Source organism: Oryctolagus cuniculus, chromosome 19, assembly GCF_051225735.1.
Source record: "Oryctolagus cuniculus isolate XC-2025 breed Fujian yellow rabbit chromosome 19, ASM5122573v1, whole genome shotgun sequence".
Taxonomy (NCBI): Eukaryota; Metazoa; Chordata; class Mammalia; order Lagomorpha; family Leporidae; genus Oryctolagus; species Oryctolagus cuniculus.
In genome coordinates this window covers 14,789,248-14,805,134 of record NC_142885.1, presented here as the reverse complement: position 1 = coordinate 14,805,134, position 15,887 = coordinate 14,789,248, and the positions used below count along the sequence as shown (strand labels likewise).

Genomic DNA, 15,887 nt, shown 5'->3' with positions numbered 1-15,887 from the left:
ATCGACAGATAGATGCATGTAGATAGATAGATAGAGGTATGTGTATTACATAAGGAATCATTATACAACTGTTGCGAATGTTGAGAATCTGATTTGTTTCTAATCAGATCCGTTTGTCTTTGATTCTTACTGTAAATATGGGGCAGTTTTTGTCATTCCTTCTCCTGCCCCAAGAGAGAGAAAGTGGGGAGTTAAAAGATTATTTTATTTTATACATGGCAAATAGTCAATAAATGTTTACTGAAGGAATGAACCAACACTAACCTGTTTTTTTTTCTTTGAAAATTTGTAGTAAAGGATCAGTAGTTTATACATAAAGGTTTATCTTCTAAAAATTAAGAGCAATTTATGGTCTTTGAAAATACAAATGTCTGGAACAATAAAAGCTTTTTAAATACTCTTCATTTCCTCTTACCTCTTAAGTCACCTCTGCATACACTTTGATGCTCTTTTTCTCGCCGTACCCCCTGCCCTCCAGAGTGGAAGATCTCAATATTAATTGTAGCTGAGATGATTGTGCCGCTGCTGCTACGCCTTCAGCAGGTCTCTTACAAGCTAATGTCACGGCATGGGGTCCATTTGCTCTGTGTAGCTATTCTGTAGTGCAGTGAGAATGCCTTGATTAATATGCTACATGAAAATAAAATGGATTTGGAAAAAATTATAACACTCATAAATATTAATTCACATTTGTATGGAATAGCACATAATTTTCAATATACTTTGGAGGCACCTTCAGCATGAAAGAAGATTTGGTCTCCAAAGAGAATGGTATAATTTTTTTTAAAGCACCGTTGATACATTATTGAATATCATTTGTTTATTAATCCGATACTCTACATGCATATGATGCAGGGCAGTGGGTGGGTTGCGTGACAAAGAAAAGCGTGTTTTACCCTGTGGGGAGTTTTTCTATAACCCTTAGAAGTGGTATGATTTAATCATACCTGTGTAGTAGAAGCAGCCCACAATGGATCTCACCTGCTCTTCCTGCTCTCGTTGCCATAATTCCTGAGTGCCTTTTCATGATAGCTGACAATTTTGCCTAAATGGGAAACTAAACACAGAAAATGTCTTGAACTAAGTGGATGACTGACATAGCTGACTGAGGTAGTGGATACCCAACAAAAGCATTCACTTCAACAGACATTTTTTTGAACATTTGCCATGTGGTAGCCTCATGGACAGGTCTGGGACTGCAGAATCAGTGCCCATATGCAATTGCTTTCATTTTAGCTTACCCATTAAACACTTCTTGCTGTTTGCTCCTTGTCTCAGAACTACCTCTTGGATGGCAGAGGGTAAATTGTGTCTAGTGATGACAGCTAGAAGTTAGATCAGAAGCCACCTATTTGCCTGTGAAACTATTCTTTGATGACTTCTTGCTTCAAGGATAAGGCCTTCCCCCCTTTTCTGGGGCTTTTTGTAATTTGCTGTTTCCCTCCTCCTATGCCAGCACTGCCTGACAGGTTCCTTGATTTCCAGCTTCTATTATCTTTCTTTAGCTTGCTTTGCTGTATGTTATAGATAGGTTAGAGTATTTTATAGTCACTACTGTGCTTTACAGTTTTGCATGTTTTAATCAGTTACTTATTTATGTGTCTAGCCAGCATATTTTGGCCACATACTGTTTGCCTGGCTTATGTGAAATACTGGGGTTACTGGGATGAACTACTTAGTCCCTGCCCTCCTTCACATTCTTTCCAGGGATTATGCTACCGGCTGCCTCAAGGCCTTTGCACAAGCTGTTCTCTCTGCTGTGCCTTTGGGATCTGGGTCAAATGACAGTCATCTCCTCAGCCCCACTTCTCTGCTCTGCCCTGGATCCTTCCCCCATTTTAGCACCCTTCAGACCAGTATTTCAGCTTGCAACTTTATATTTGTGTGACTCGGTTGGTTTCTGTCGCCCACATTCCAGATTCCATGTGGGTGGGGATTTTTCCCCACACCACGGTTTTCCCACTTCCTGTGTAAGCTGGTGCTAAGTTTGTATTTGACCCCAAAACACAGTGTACAGGCCTTAGTCTGTCCAGGCTACTCCAACAAAATACCATACAGTGAGCAGCTGATTATTAAGAAACCTTTGTTTCTCCCAGTTCTGGAGGTTGGTGAGGCCTTGTTCCTTATGGTCAGTGCCTTCTAGCTGTGACCTCACACAGTGGAAGGGGCCAGTAAGCTCCCTTAGTCTCTTTCATACGGGCACTGTTCACATTCCTGAGGGCTCTACTTTCAGGATCTAATCACCTTCTAAAGCCCCCACTTCCTAATACCACTGCCTTCAGTAAATTTTGGGGGAGACACAAACAGTCCATAGTAAGGCCCAACAATGAGGAGCATGACTGATTTGGGGAAGTGGTCTAGCACTCTGAGTGGCAAGTGGGGAATGATGAGATAGTGAGAAGCCACAGGATGGATACTACCTTGAGAATATTGAGTATGAAGGGGAGGGAAGAAAGAGTGGCATTTTGAAAAGGAGAAGTTGGTGAAAGGAAGTGTTTATTCTTAAATGTGTACTTAGGACTATAGAAACTGAGAAACGGTGAGGGGCGAGGCTCCATTAAGGAACATTTTCTGTCTAAAGAGGATCATTTGCACTGATTGACGAAGAACTAAGTACCAGAACATTTTTATTTTAGTGGTTAGTGTGTACAGCATTTCTTAGGGTTCTACGGACCACTGCATGTACCAGGTCATTTTCTGTTCTGGGAGCCTATTTATTGCACTGGCTTAGTCCCAGAGTGCTGATGAATAATGCCATTATCTGGACCGGACCCAGACCTCCTGCTGTGTCAGTGTGTCCTGGGCTGCCTGCAGGCACAGAACTCCACCAGGCCATATTTCTGCAGACGCAGCTCCCCACTCCAGGACATCGATTACCCTTCTCCTGCCCACCCTCCCCTCGCCCCCAGCCACATGGCAGAATAAATGAAAAGCTTCTGTTGATGTTGGTGATAATATTGTTGTTTCATTTTCCCAACAAGATAACATCTCAGAGGAACATGTGGTAAAAGCATAATGCATTAAGAAAACATTTTAATCACATGAATGGACAGTTTCTTGCTGGCTCACATCCACCTCACCCTGGTGTGTTCAGTCTTATGCAGTTTCCTTCAAATCAAGCATGCACTTAGCACTCTTTTTTCCTGAAACATGTAGAAACTGATGTACCGACTAAGGGAGTGAGTGTATGGAGTGTCCTTGGGGAATGTCATCTTTTGCTGGGGCCAGGACTGAATCAGAGTGAGAGCTAGCAGTATCCTAGGCAGCAGTGGAGCCACTTTTACTGGACAGATCCTTTGCTGAGTATTCTGCAAAATTAAGAATAGAATAGGCCGGCGCTGCGGCTCACTAGGCTAATCCTCCACCTAGAGGTGCCGGCACACAGGGTTCTAGTCCCGGTCGGGGTGCCGGATTCTGTCCTGGTTGCTCCTCTTCCAGGCCAGCTCTCTGCTATGGCCCGGGAGTACAGTGGAGGATGGCCGAAGTGCTTGGGCCCTGCACCCCATGGGAGACCAGGAGAAGCACCTGGCTCCTGCCTTTAGATCAGCGCGGTGCACCGCCCGCGGCGGCCATTGGAGGGTGAACCAACGGCAAAGGAAGACCTTTCTCTCTGTCTCTCTCTCTCACTGTCCACTCTGCCTGTCAAAAAAAAAAAAAAAAAAAAAAAAAAATAGAATGGATGTATTTGTGGTGGAACTCGGGATTCAGAAGAATTGAGAGCCAAGTTTTGTGGTTTCGGGTGTGCTCATATCCCTCTTCTGTCCCCCTTCCTACTTTTAGGAACACTATTTAAATAGCCTATATTTTGAGGGCAACCCTAGAAACCTATGTAACCACTACTTCCCTTCCTTTTCCTTCTTTTCTACAGAAAGATGTAGCACTTAAGCCTCAGGAACGTGTGGAGAAACGCCAGACTCCCCTGACCAAGAAGAAACGAGAAGCACTTACCAATGGCTTGTCCTTTCATTCAAAGAAGAGCAGACTCAGCCACCCGCACCACTACAGCTCAGATCGAGAAAATGACCGCAACCTCTGCCAGCACCTCGGGAAGAGAAAGAAAATGCCGAAGGGCCTCAGACAGGTGAGGGCTCGGAGGTGTTCCTTTTGTACCTGCAGAATCCTTTTCTTAGGTGTCCTCTGCATCTATATATTGTGAGGGATGCCGGAGGGGCTGCCTCTGCAGAGCTCTGTGCTAGCTTTTAAAGAGTCTAAGCCTGATCTCTGCTATCCAGATTTTTAAAATGTGGATGTGACGTTTCATCCTGGTACCCTGTGCTGTCTGCAACAAAGATTGGTGTTGATGCTACTGAGGTGTAGGGCATGCTGAAGTCTTGGTAATGGTCAAGATGGACTGGCTTGGAGTGGGGAGATCTTCATAATTAGAATTGCATACGTTGTTGTGTGTCTCATGGTTCGGAGGTGCTAAAAATGGCTGGCTGTGTGTGAGCAATGCCTTCATAAGATTGATATTTTCCAGGAGAGCTCAAATACTGTGGCATGTGGGAAGCTGTGGCAAAGAAGTGAATTTGCCTCTCAGCGCCTTACTTGTTCTCCGCAGCCCATAATTCAGGACTTATCTCTGTGATCTGCTGATTGTGTGAAAGTCTGGTTGTGGGGCTTACTGGCCTGCTAATAATTAGGTTTCAATGATCTACACAAAAATACGGCTCTTGGCATTTGGGGAGCCTTTCCGCCTGTGGAAATCCCCACATGAGATGGATTAATAATAAGAAATGAAGCTGTTTATAGCAGTTTTTCCGCACAAATCCAGAGGCTTTATTTCCTGTGGAGCTCCCTGTGTCCTGGATGTGTTTTGTTTTGTTTTTGGTAAGGCAACTGGGTGGGATTGACTACTACTTGAAGGAAGCAGAGGAAAGAAGTGTGGTTCACAGAGCAGGTGCTGCTAATTAGAGGCTGCATAGGTAATTTCTAGTTTGCAGGTGTTTCTCTGTAGAGGGGGAAGTTCTGGGATCATACAGAGATTCCAAAACCTGACCAACCATTAGACTCAAATCATGAACCTTACCAAACACAAATTCCTGACCGCCCCCTAGGGCCCAGTGAAATTGTAGTTTTTGATTTCTTACTTAAGAAAGGGCCACCCTAGTTGGTGATGATTTTTATTTAATAGATTGGTAGTCTCCAAAGCCTCAATAAGATGGAGTGGGCAGTTTGGTCAGTGTTCAGAAAGCAACTGGAGCGGACATCTTCAGCATGGACTCAAAAGACCCCCCCCCCCCCCCCGACAATGCCCTCAAATCTGACCCTGAAGGGATGGATGGGTGTGTCCTGAGATACCAGGCTGGAATTATAATAGTAATTATTAACATTAATCTAATGTAGTAATTATCTGTGGTCATATATCGAATATAATAATTATCTGCAGTCATTCAGTGAAAGACTTTGTATAGTATAGCCTGTAATTGGTACCAAACTCTGCCTGGTAGATAATATGGTGACTTTATAGACTGGGCTCAAAGAGACAACTGCCTGAGGCCACTTATCTGTGAAGGACAGACTCAGGGGTTAGAATCAGCTCTTGCTTGCTTGCCTTTTTTTTTTTTTTTTTTTTTTTTTTTTTTGGGTATGTTCTCCCTCTTTTGTGTGATATGGTAAGGATTGGACGAAAAAGGAAGAAAACTCCAGGTCAGAAGAAGAGGGAGCTCCAGCTGTTTCTGGAAACTACTTCATGATGTGACTTTTGGTCCTAGAAATGACCTATGAAGGAACAAGAAGAAACAGGATAAACTACCAAGTAGTTCAGAGCACAGAGAAAGAGCTGGGAAGTTTGAAAGTAACCGAATTTGGAGGACTTTTTGTTTTTGTTTTGTGGTTTTCGTTTGTCTGTTTTAACAGAAGTGATGGAGAGAGGAAGGTAAGGTTAGGTTCTATAAAAGGTGGTGTTCCTGTGGTGTTTGTCAATTCTGATTCAAGCCTCTCTTTGTGAGATATGTGAGAAAAGTGATTATTCCCAGTAGGGAGGGATTGTCAGCACCCCCTCTCCCCCTGGCCTGTGCCTCCTGGTGAATTGGGAGGAAAGCTTCTTACCCTTTCAGGAAAGAAACCAGCTTGTTTGTGAACAAACGCGGATGTGGATCCTTGTTCCTGAACCTCTCAGTGACCTGATCTGAATTTCTGTGTTGTCTGTCCTCAGAGTTCTCCTTTCTCCTGTGTGAAACTGTTTCGAGTTTCATAGTCTCCTGGTGAAGATGTTTATGATCATAACAGAGGACCAGGATTTGTGTCTTGAAATTGAGTGGTTTTGGGTCTTAATGATCAGCCCTCTGGTACTAATGTTACTGAAATGAAAGCTGTCCTTGTTTTAGGGAAGACACTTGAAAAGCAACAAGCAACAGAGAAATAATCATATTTGTGGCCTGTGTAAGGTTTTTAAAAACCAGTAACATTTTCTTATCTTCAGTGTTAACGCCAAAATATACTATCCAATCAAGTGTTATATTTCTAGTAAGAAGAGAAGCAGAAGTTGATTATTGAGATAAGGTCATAATACCTTTTATTTGCAATGTTTCTGGAATCACGTATGTTTCTGTGAAACCCCAAACAAGTCACTGTCTTGTACTGCCTATCTGAAAAATGAGGCGTTCAGGCTAGAAGATTTCCTAGGCTCTCATTCTGGGTTCATGGTTCTTTAAATTAGGAATAACACAGGGAAATACAGTGTTGTAGGGAACTAACTATAAAGGAAGATCATAGTAGTCTTAGGGTAGTTTAGTTTTGGAGTCTGTCAGTCTGTAATTGATAGGCCCTGTGAAGGCATATGAAGGAGAGTGAGATGTATTTGTGGTGGGAGGGAGAGACATAACTTCTTGTAGGTCAGCCTAGACAAGGGCCATCTGTTGTACCATCATTGTGTTCGGTGGCCACAGTCAGTGGTCAAGCTTGTTCTAAGAATAGTTGAGATTGCTTTTCTATCATGCTAGGTGCCTATATATGTTACAATTTTATTTTCTTTTTCCTTTGCCTCTTTTTTAATTGATTTTTTTAAAAAAGATTTATTTATTTATTTGAGAGATAGAGTTAGAGACAGAGAGAAAGGTCTTCCATCTGCTGGTTCACTCCCTAAATGGCCTCAACTACCAGAGCTGGGCCAATCTGAAGCCAGGAACCAGGAATTTTTTTTGGGGGATCCCCCATGCAGGTACAGGGGCCCAAGGACTTGGATCATCTTTCACTGCTTTCCCAGGCCATTAACAGGGAGCTGGATCAGAAGAGGAGCAGCCGGGACGCAAACTGGTGCCCATATAGGATGCCGGTGCTGCAGGCGGAGGCTTAACCCACCATGCCACAGCACTGGCCCCCTGCCTTTGCTTCTTATCAGACAGAGCAGTAGAGTACGATTCTAGATGGGAGGGGACCTTGAGATGGTAGTGAGCCCTGAGGAGCATTTCTGAGTTAATGGATTGTCCTTTAGTGCCTCTTCTTGAGGTAATCTGAAGAACTATAGAGGAAAGAGGACAGTGGGAGGTGAGAACTTAGTCTCTATATCTGACTTGGAGAGAGTGAGTTAAGTTTGCATCTTACTAGGAAATGGTACTTCCTGACTGGGCAGCTTAATGTACAGCTTTCCTGTAATTATGAGAAGATGTTGCTCCTTAGCAGAGATGAAATAATAGGATTTTTTCCCCTGAGAATCCATTGAATGCGACTAATCTTATTCACTCTTGAAGGTGCAATTATATAGTTTTAAAATAAGAATGTGCAGCTCTAACACCAGACAGCTTTTTCTTTCTCTTGCCTGCTTATATATAAAACCTCAGCTCTTGTGATGTCTTCCCATTCTGTCAAAAGAAAGCTTTCTCACTGCTATTTACCTTGTTTGTTGGATCATGTTTATGTAAGTCCATGCTGACTTAGACAATGCTGAGCTGGCCACTGTCTTGGCAAGAGGCCACACTTTCTGATATGGCGGATTTGAACACTCTTCCCAAATCTCACAGGGGTTCAAATGTGTTGAAGAAAGGATCAGGTTATCTCTTTACACAAACTCTTACATGTCTTTCTGACTTGCGTGGGTTATATTTGTCCTGCACAGAACTGTTTGCTTATAATGTGAGTATTTCGTTATTACATCCATAAGTTTCAGCTTTTGCTAAGCACGTGATCGATTTTCCCCACCCACTTTGATTTGGGGGTAGAAATATCAAAACAGAAGTTTACACGATCCCGCTCCATGAGGAGCTTTATTCTCTAATTGGGAGATTCAGTCACCCCAGAACCACCGAACACAAGGAAGTTGTATGTTGCCAAAACTAATGGCTAAATTATTACATCTTGGAAGGATTTGGGGTAACTTAACCCTTTGTAGGGCATTGAATTTAGTTTTCTTTGAGTAGATCTTTACTTACGGAATATTGGACTGGTTTAAAAATTTAGTATTTTATACTTTAACACAGAGAAAGCAAAGGGGTTTTAAAAATAGAGTATCAGTGATGAATAGTTGATGGGAGTTCAAGAAACTCCCACATCTGGCTCTGAATGGGTTTCTGAATCTCCATGTAGTCCATTAGTCTGTTCTTTTCTCCAGCATGCACTGAACCAGAGGACGTAAGCTTAAGTTAGCTGCAAGGCATTCTTAGGTTGTATGCCTACTGTTGAGAGACATTAGGATGTATCATCAAAATAAATCCTGAAGTCTTCCTCCCTATCTAAGTTTTATATGCAAAAGGCCATTTATCTAAGGGAAAAATTTCCCCGGAAATAGGCCAGCTACTGAGATTAATCTCCTTGTAGGACACCACCACTTCAGAGGAAAGTAAAGAAATTTGAGTTTATTTTAGGAGCTTAGAAGGTGGACACTAACCTTGCTGGTGATGATGGCTTAATCCAAGTTGATCTGGATGGATATTACTTGTAAATAATGGAAATTAGTTCTTCTCTCTGCAAAATCTAAGGCAGAGTCAAATGTGGTGGAAGATTTATAGGTGATGTTGTACATTGCAGATGATAAGAATGTCCGAGGCACATTAGCAGGGAGCTGGATCGGAAATGGAGCAGCTGAGACTCAAACTGGCACCCATATGGGATGCCAGCACTGCAGGTGGTAGCTTTACCTGCTATGCCACAGCACCAGCACTAGCCTGTGATTTTTAGCAGGAAGAGGACTCTATCCCAGAGCCATATCTTTAATATTAGAGCTGTTAGTAGAACTGGGCATGGTGGTTGTATTTGCTTTGTATGTTAACATTGTACATTGGCTTCATTTGGAGTAGGTGTTACATGGGTGCAGATGAGCCCAGGTGACTAAGACACCAGTTGGGGTTTCACCCATCCTGATGGAGACATACATTGTAGCCCCTGCTCCCTCCCATTGAGAATATTTGCTACCAGAGACTGCATTGTTGCTTTATTTCAATGAAATTTAACTCATATAGCTATTTTTGGCTTTTGTAACTTAAAGAAATTAACTTAGAAAAGGAGGATTTATAATGGAGAACTTTGATTAAACAGATTTAGCCGAAGTTGCACTTCTGAAGACCTGCTAATCCATTTTGGTTGTATGTCTAACTTGACTCTAGAGCTTACAGGTTTTTGGAAAGCAGAGTATTTGAAACATTAATGTAATTTGGGATTATATTTTCATAATGACAACACATATGCACTTTGCTATGTGCTTTTTTTTAAAAAAATGTATTTATTTATTTGAAAGGCAGAGTTAGAGAGAGGGACAGTCAGAGAGAGAGAAAGAGAGAGAGAGATCTGCCATCTGCTGGTTCCCTCCCCAAATAGCTACAATGGCCAGCCCCAAACCAAGAGCCAGGAGCTTTATCTGGGTCTCCCATGAAGGTGCTAGGGACCCAAGCACTTGGGCCATCTTCCATTGTCTTCCTTGGCATATTAGCAGGGAGTTAAATTGAAAGTAGAGCAACCAGGACTTGATTGGGTGCCCATACGGGATGTTGGCAGCGGAGGCAGTGGCTTACCTCCTGTACACCGGCCCTGCTATGTGCTCTTTCACAGATATGTTTGTTTTTATGGTTAAATGCCTGAAGATACCTTCAGTTACTATTAAGAAATGTGAGCTGGCTGGCGCCGTGGCTCACTAGGCTAATCCTCCGCTTGCGGCGCCGGCACACTGGGTTCTAGTCCCAGTTAGGGCGCCGGATTCTGTCCCGGTTGCTCCTCTTCCAGTCCAGCTCTCTGCTGTGGCCCAGGAAGGCAGTGGAGGACGTCCCAAGTGCTTGGGCCCTGCACCGCATGGGAGACCAGGAGGAAGCACCTGGCTCCTGGCTTCGGATCAGTGCAGCGCGCTGGCCGTAGCAACCATTTGGTGGTGAACCAACGGAAAAGGAAGACCTTTCTCTCTGTCTCTCTCTGTCTAACTCTGCCTGTCCAAAAAAAAAAAAAAAAAAAAAAAAAAACGAGGAAGAAAGAAATAAATGTGAGCTACCATTAAACCATTTTTACCACGTTCTTCAAAATCTCAAGTGTAACATGCACTTTGAGATTCCATTTAGTTTTTTAAAAATTGAGTAGTCACATTAAAGCAACAAACTGAAGTATTACATGAAATTTGTTTTGGTTTCTTTATAAAATAAGTTGCATACTCCTTTTTTTTCTTGCCCAAACTACAGATATAAGAATAAAGATATTTTGCAAAGATTGGGGAAATAAAAGAATGGCTTATAATCTCTCTTGGAATCTTGAATAAGATGTGAGGGTTTTTTTTTTTTTTAAGATTTATTTATTTGAAAGAGTTACAGAGAGGCAGAAGCAGAGAAAGAGAGGTCTTCCATCTGCTGGTTTACTCCTTAAATGGCCACAACAGCCAGAGCTGGGCTGATCCGAAGCCAGGAGTCAGGAGCTTCTTTTGGGTCTCCCACATGGGTGCAGGGGCCCAAGGACTTGGGCCATCTTCAACTGCTTTCCCAGGCCATAGCAGAGAGCTGGATCGGAAGTGGAGCAGCCAGGACTCGAACTGGCACCCATATGGGATGCTGCAGCACAGTGTCGGCCCCAAGATGTGAGTTTTTAATATGTAGTTATTGAGGAACCCCAACCTAGACTTGTCTCTATTCAGAAATTCATTGTTTATTATACTGAAGGCATTGGTTGCAATTGGGGTTGGTAAACCTTACACTAATAAAATGATGAGTTATATGAAGGGTATTTTGTTTTTTGTATTTATTTTAATTTGGGCAATTGAAAGCAGTGACAGCTTATTTTCTACATCCTAGAATTTTTGGTTTTGTGTTTCCTGACTCCAAGAAACACTCTGGGACACATTCTGTGAGCCTGGAAAGTTGGTAAGAGTGAATATATGCATCACTTGAATTCAGAGTCAGGTCTTTGGAGTAGTGCGGCAAGTAATACTTTTGTCTCAAATGATGTTTGTACTTTGTAATAACAATTCAGGAGCCTGTGTTTTGGCTCAGAGCATTAAGCACTGATACTGGTTCTAGTCTGGCTGCCCTTCTGATCCTGCTCCCTGCTAATGTGCCTGGGAAAGCAGCTGAAGTTGTGGAAGACCCCATTGGAGTTCTAGGCTCCTGACTTCAGCCTGGTCCAGACCTGATTGTGGCCTTTTGGGGAATGAACCAGGGCATGAAAAATCTCTCTCTCTCTCTCTTTGTCTGTCTGTATTTGTCTGTAATTTTGCATTTCAAATAAAATAAATAAATTTTAAAATAAATTAATAAAAACTACAGAGAGGAAATACGCTGACTTGGAAAAGGAACTGCAATTAGAAATGCCAGGGGCCGGCTTTATGGCGTAGCAGGTGGGGCTGCCGCCTGCAGTGCCAGTGTCCCATATGGCCGCCGGTTCACATCCTGGCTGCTCCACTTCCAATAAGCAGAAGAGGATGGCCCAAATCCTTGGGCCCCTGCACCCGCGTGCGAGACCAAGGAGGAGGCTCCTGGCTCCAGATTGGTACAGCTCCGGCCATTGCAGCTAATTGGGAAGTGAACCAGCAGATGGAAGACCTCTCTCTCTCTCTCTCTCTCTCTCTCTCTCTGCCTCTCCTTCTCTCTTTGTGTAACTCTGACTTTCAAAATAAATAAATAAATCTTAAGAAAAAGAGAGAGAGAGAGAGAAAAAAATGCTAGTTGCTCAGTTTAGGTAAACCTGATAACTATAGGAATTGTTCTGTAAAACAATGTTTCCCATAGTAAGAATTTGGGGTGTGTGTATATGTGTGTTTGTAGAACTTTATTTAGGGCCATTTGAATTTCATATATTAGGGGAGTAAGAAAGTAGTGATTCTCAACACTAGCTTCCATGAATTCATACAACAATTGAAAGATGAGGGAACATGTCTTTTTCTTTGTTAAATTTTTTTTATTTATTCACATTTGAATGGCAGAGAGACAACTGAGAGAGAAATCTTCTATCTGCAGGTTCATTTCTCAAATACCCACAACATCCAGGACTGGGCCAGGACAAAGCTAAGTCTTGGAATCCAACCTGGGTTTCCCATGTGGGTGGCAGGGACCCAAGTATTTGAGCCATCAACCGCTGCCTCTTACATTATACATAAGCAGGAAACTGGATCAAAAGCAGAGGTATGACTTGAACCCTGGCATTCTGATATGGGATGTGGGGGTCCCAAGCATTGTCTTAACTGATGCACAAAATGCCTGCCTCTATTTCTCTTTAACAAGGTCTGACCAGTGTGCTTTTGGTAGTTAATGAGAGTAAGACAGAACTCATTTTCTTTATTTAAAAACTTTTTTATGATAATTTAATTCCATATTTTCCCTCTGCTGATGGTACTGTGTTATCTGCATGTGGCCAGATCGCAGTTACACGTCCATGAAATAAGCCGCAGTGTGTTGTGCATTTAATCTGCTCACAGCAATCCCATCTCCATGCAAGTCTGTGCATGACAGGTAATGAGTGGGAGGTGGGAGCGGGTGGTGGCTGTGTGGTTTGCAGTGGTGTTTGTGGGGAGCTGAGCAGATGGCTGTGATAGCCACGTGCTGTGAGATTCCCGTGGGAGTTGATGGTGGTGACAGGCGACTCACAATGTGCTATTTACAGTTTGGGTTTGCAGTCTTTCAGTGACATCTGAATGCTCTTTAGCAACTGCTTTCATTACTGCCTTTCGAGGAGCTGCTAATTGAAAATGAAATTGTGGGTGGGCTTAAGACAGGCAGGCACAGGCAACTGTATGTGGTACTTGAGAACATTGGATGCCTCGACTCCCAATTTGTAACTCTTTTCTTTCTCAGGAGATAAAGCCAAAGGTGCGTGTAAAGATTCAGTTCTGTGCACATCAGCAGAGCTGAATGTCACGCTCTGCCCAAGAATCAAGTGTTTCCTTCCTGGCCTGGAAACCAACCTAGGGGAATGCTTGAAGATCCAGGCTGTCTGCCCTCAGGCTCACCTGTACGTGGTTATGCTTAAATGTGTTCGACTGTACAGGTTCTTGTTTCAAATATGGTAACTTCTTGTTGCACTGGCCAAGAAATTATAAGTAGGATATTATCCTTCTTGCGTTCTCCAGCTGTATAGTCAGTTGCTATGCAGGAGAAAATGGTTCTTTGATCTCTTGAACTTTGGCATATTATATTCAAGTTCTTGTGTGTAACTTTGCTTCCCATAAACCTTTTTCCTATGATGCAACTCTGGTGAAGGCAGTCAGGGCCCTCAGACACAATGAAGGGAGATGGTGGACTTGACAGAACTTGGACAATGAGTGATGATCTGAATTCTCTTAGGTTGCCTCCAGCTATAGGATCGTGATCTGTACCTAATCATCAGAATTGTTATCTAAAGCAACAGTAGAATTACTGAAATGGTAGCTTTTGTACGTATTTATATATTCAGTTGTTTTATGCCCATTCTAAAATAGGCTTGCACAGAGAAATCTTGTGCCGAACAAGGAATGACCTCCCTTTTGGAAATGTTGCTAGCTCTCTTTTTTTATTATTAAATATGAAGATAGATGTAATATTGTTGTATTCGTTTTAGTTTTCCCTTGAACATTTCGGTCATGCTTTGTTTGACTGGGACCACCATTTGTTCTTGGAGAGTCCCCATGCTCGGGCAGAAGGGACCTTGATGACGCACCTCTTCCTGTACAGAACCTTTGGTTCCATTAGACCTGCTTTGCATGGGGGCCCTACTGTTTTAATGCGTCTCAGTTACTGCTGGGTCCTAATGATGTTTAAAATAACCTATTTTGATGTTTTGAATGATTTCTGGAGCATTGTCTCTTGATGCCAACGTGGATGATTTTTTACTGATCAGATAAACAGAGTTCTAGCAGGAGCTCTGAGGCTTTTCACACTGTTGTGATGTGTGTGTGTGCACACACATACACATACACACACACACAAGTGGAAACCAGAGTAGCTCACAAATGCCGGGCAGCAAGGCCGTCAGAGCACACCTGTCGGGAAGCTGATGAGCTGTGCACCGGGCCTGCTGAAAGGCTTCACCTGCACTCATTGATCACAGCTCTGCAGAAGCTGCCACTTCGCCCACGTGTCTGCCTGCAGTGACGCTGATGTAGTGGGTCATTCTGGAATCACTGCTTGCACCTGCGTTTGCTCAGGAAGTGCTCGTGTCATACATCTTGAAATCATGTAGTACAAAGCTGGACAGGTCCTAATTGCCGGTGATGGTTCTGAGGGGCTGAGATTGGCTATAATTAGACTGAGTAGCAATTAGCTACATTTTCGGAGGAGGGAACATACAGCTGAATGTTTCTCAAAGAGTGGTCTTTGGACCACCTACCTCAGAGAAAGTCTGGAGCTTTTGTTAGAATGCAGATTTGCAGCCAGAGCCAGGATCTCTTGGTTGGGTGTCAGTTTGTGTCAGCAGGTTCTTTACGTGACTCCAGTGCAAGTGCTGCAAGAATCAGGCTTATAAATAATGGAGGAATCATACTTGTTCTAAGTGTTAAATTAAAAAACACTGCTCTTGGTTAGTAAAATTTGTGGCTATTCTTAAAAATTTACGAATACAACTGTGTGAAATTAATTTTATCTAAAGCAGGCTTATATCCTTGCACTGTGCATATACTAATTGAACTACTTTCAAAATATTATTGACAAGAAAGAAATGTTTCTGCCAAATTCTATAGACATCATAGTAAAATAATTTTCAAAATGATCCTTTTTTCCATTGGTTTGTTAGAATGATCCTAACAGAATAAAAGTGTTACAGTTTTCTCTCCTTAGGCCCACCAGCTGTTTATGAATATGGTAACTGGACTTTTCATTACTCATTTTCTCAGTTTCTCCTTTCCTCCTTCCTGTCTGTGGAGTGATGTTGACCTTTTAAGGTTTATAGGTCTTGTGAGTTATCCAAATTACAAAACTTGGTTGGGTATGGTGGCAGTGCGAAGAAAGACAAGCGTGAGTGAAATCTGAAAATATTCTCCATGTGTCAGTGGGGGCTAGGGACCACTGTTTTCTTCATTACCAAAAGAAGTTTCAGTTTAATAAAATATTATACTTGAGTCTCTGGTTTTGGTTCCACAAATTCAAAAGGAAATATTTTCCTTTTTCAAACCAAACAGAATAAAAACCCTCAGAAGAATTTTTGTTTAAGTAGCAGAACCTACACTTACAATTTAACAATTGCCTGAGGTGTGTCAACAGTAGGTAGCCTCATTTTTAATTCATTGCTATGAGACCAGAAATGCTTTTCCCCTGGAGATGAGTGCAAAATGATCTACTCAACAGTTACTAATGAAATTATCACACTGTATGATAAAGACTACCAATAATGACTTTTGATTTAAAAAAAAAAATGCTCTCATTGTATTCCCTAAGAGCTAGTGAGCATGGAAGGAAAAGCCTTTCAGGTGAAATACGAAGCTGGGTACTGGGCCTGGAATGCATTGCTGGTAGGGTAAATGGTACTTTTTGAAACCTCAGCTGCCATGCTGAGAAATTTATCATCACCTGCCTTCCACG

At 42.5% G+C, this 15,887-nt stretch overlaps 1 protein-coding gene across 7 annotated transcripts in view; it reads left to right on the top strand.

Moving 5' to 3' along the window:
* The window catches only part of AUTS2 (activator of transcription and developmental regulator AUTS2), a 1,250,408-nt gene that overhangs the window by 314,983 nt on the left and 919,538 nt on the right, over positions 1-15,887 (top strand). For all 7 annotated transcript variants that reach the window (XM_051847921.3, XM_051847919.3, XM_051847925.3 and 4 more), the window contains exon 2: positions 3,869-4,081. In XM_051847921.3, the coding sequence (XP_051703881.1) occupies positions 3,869-4,081 (213 nt within the window). The remainder of the gene's footprint in view (positions 1-3,868; positions 4,082-15,887) is intronic.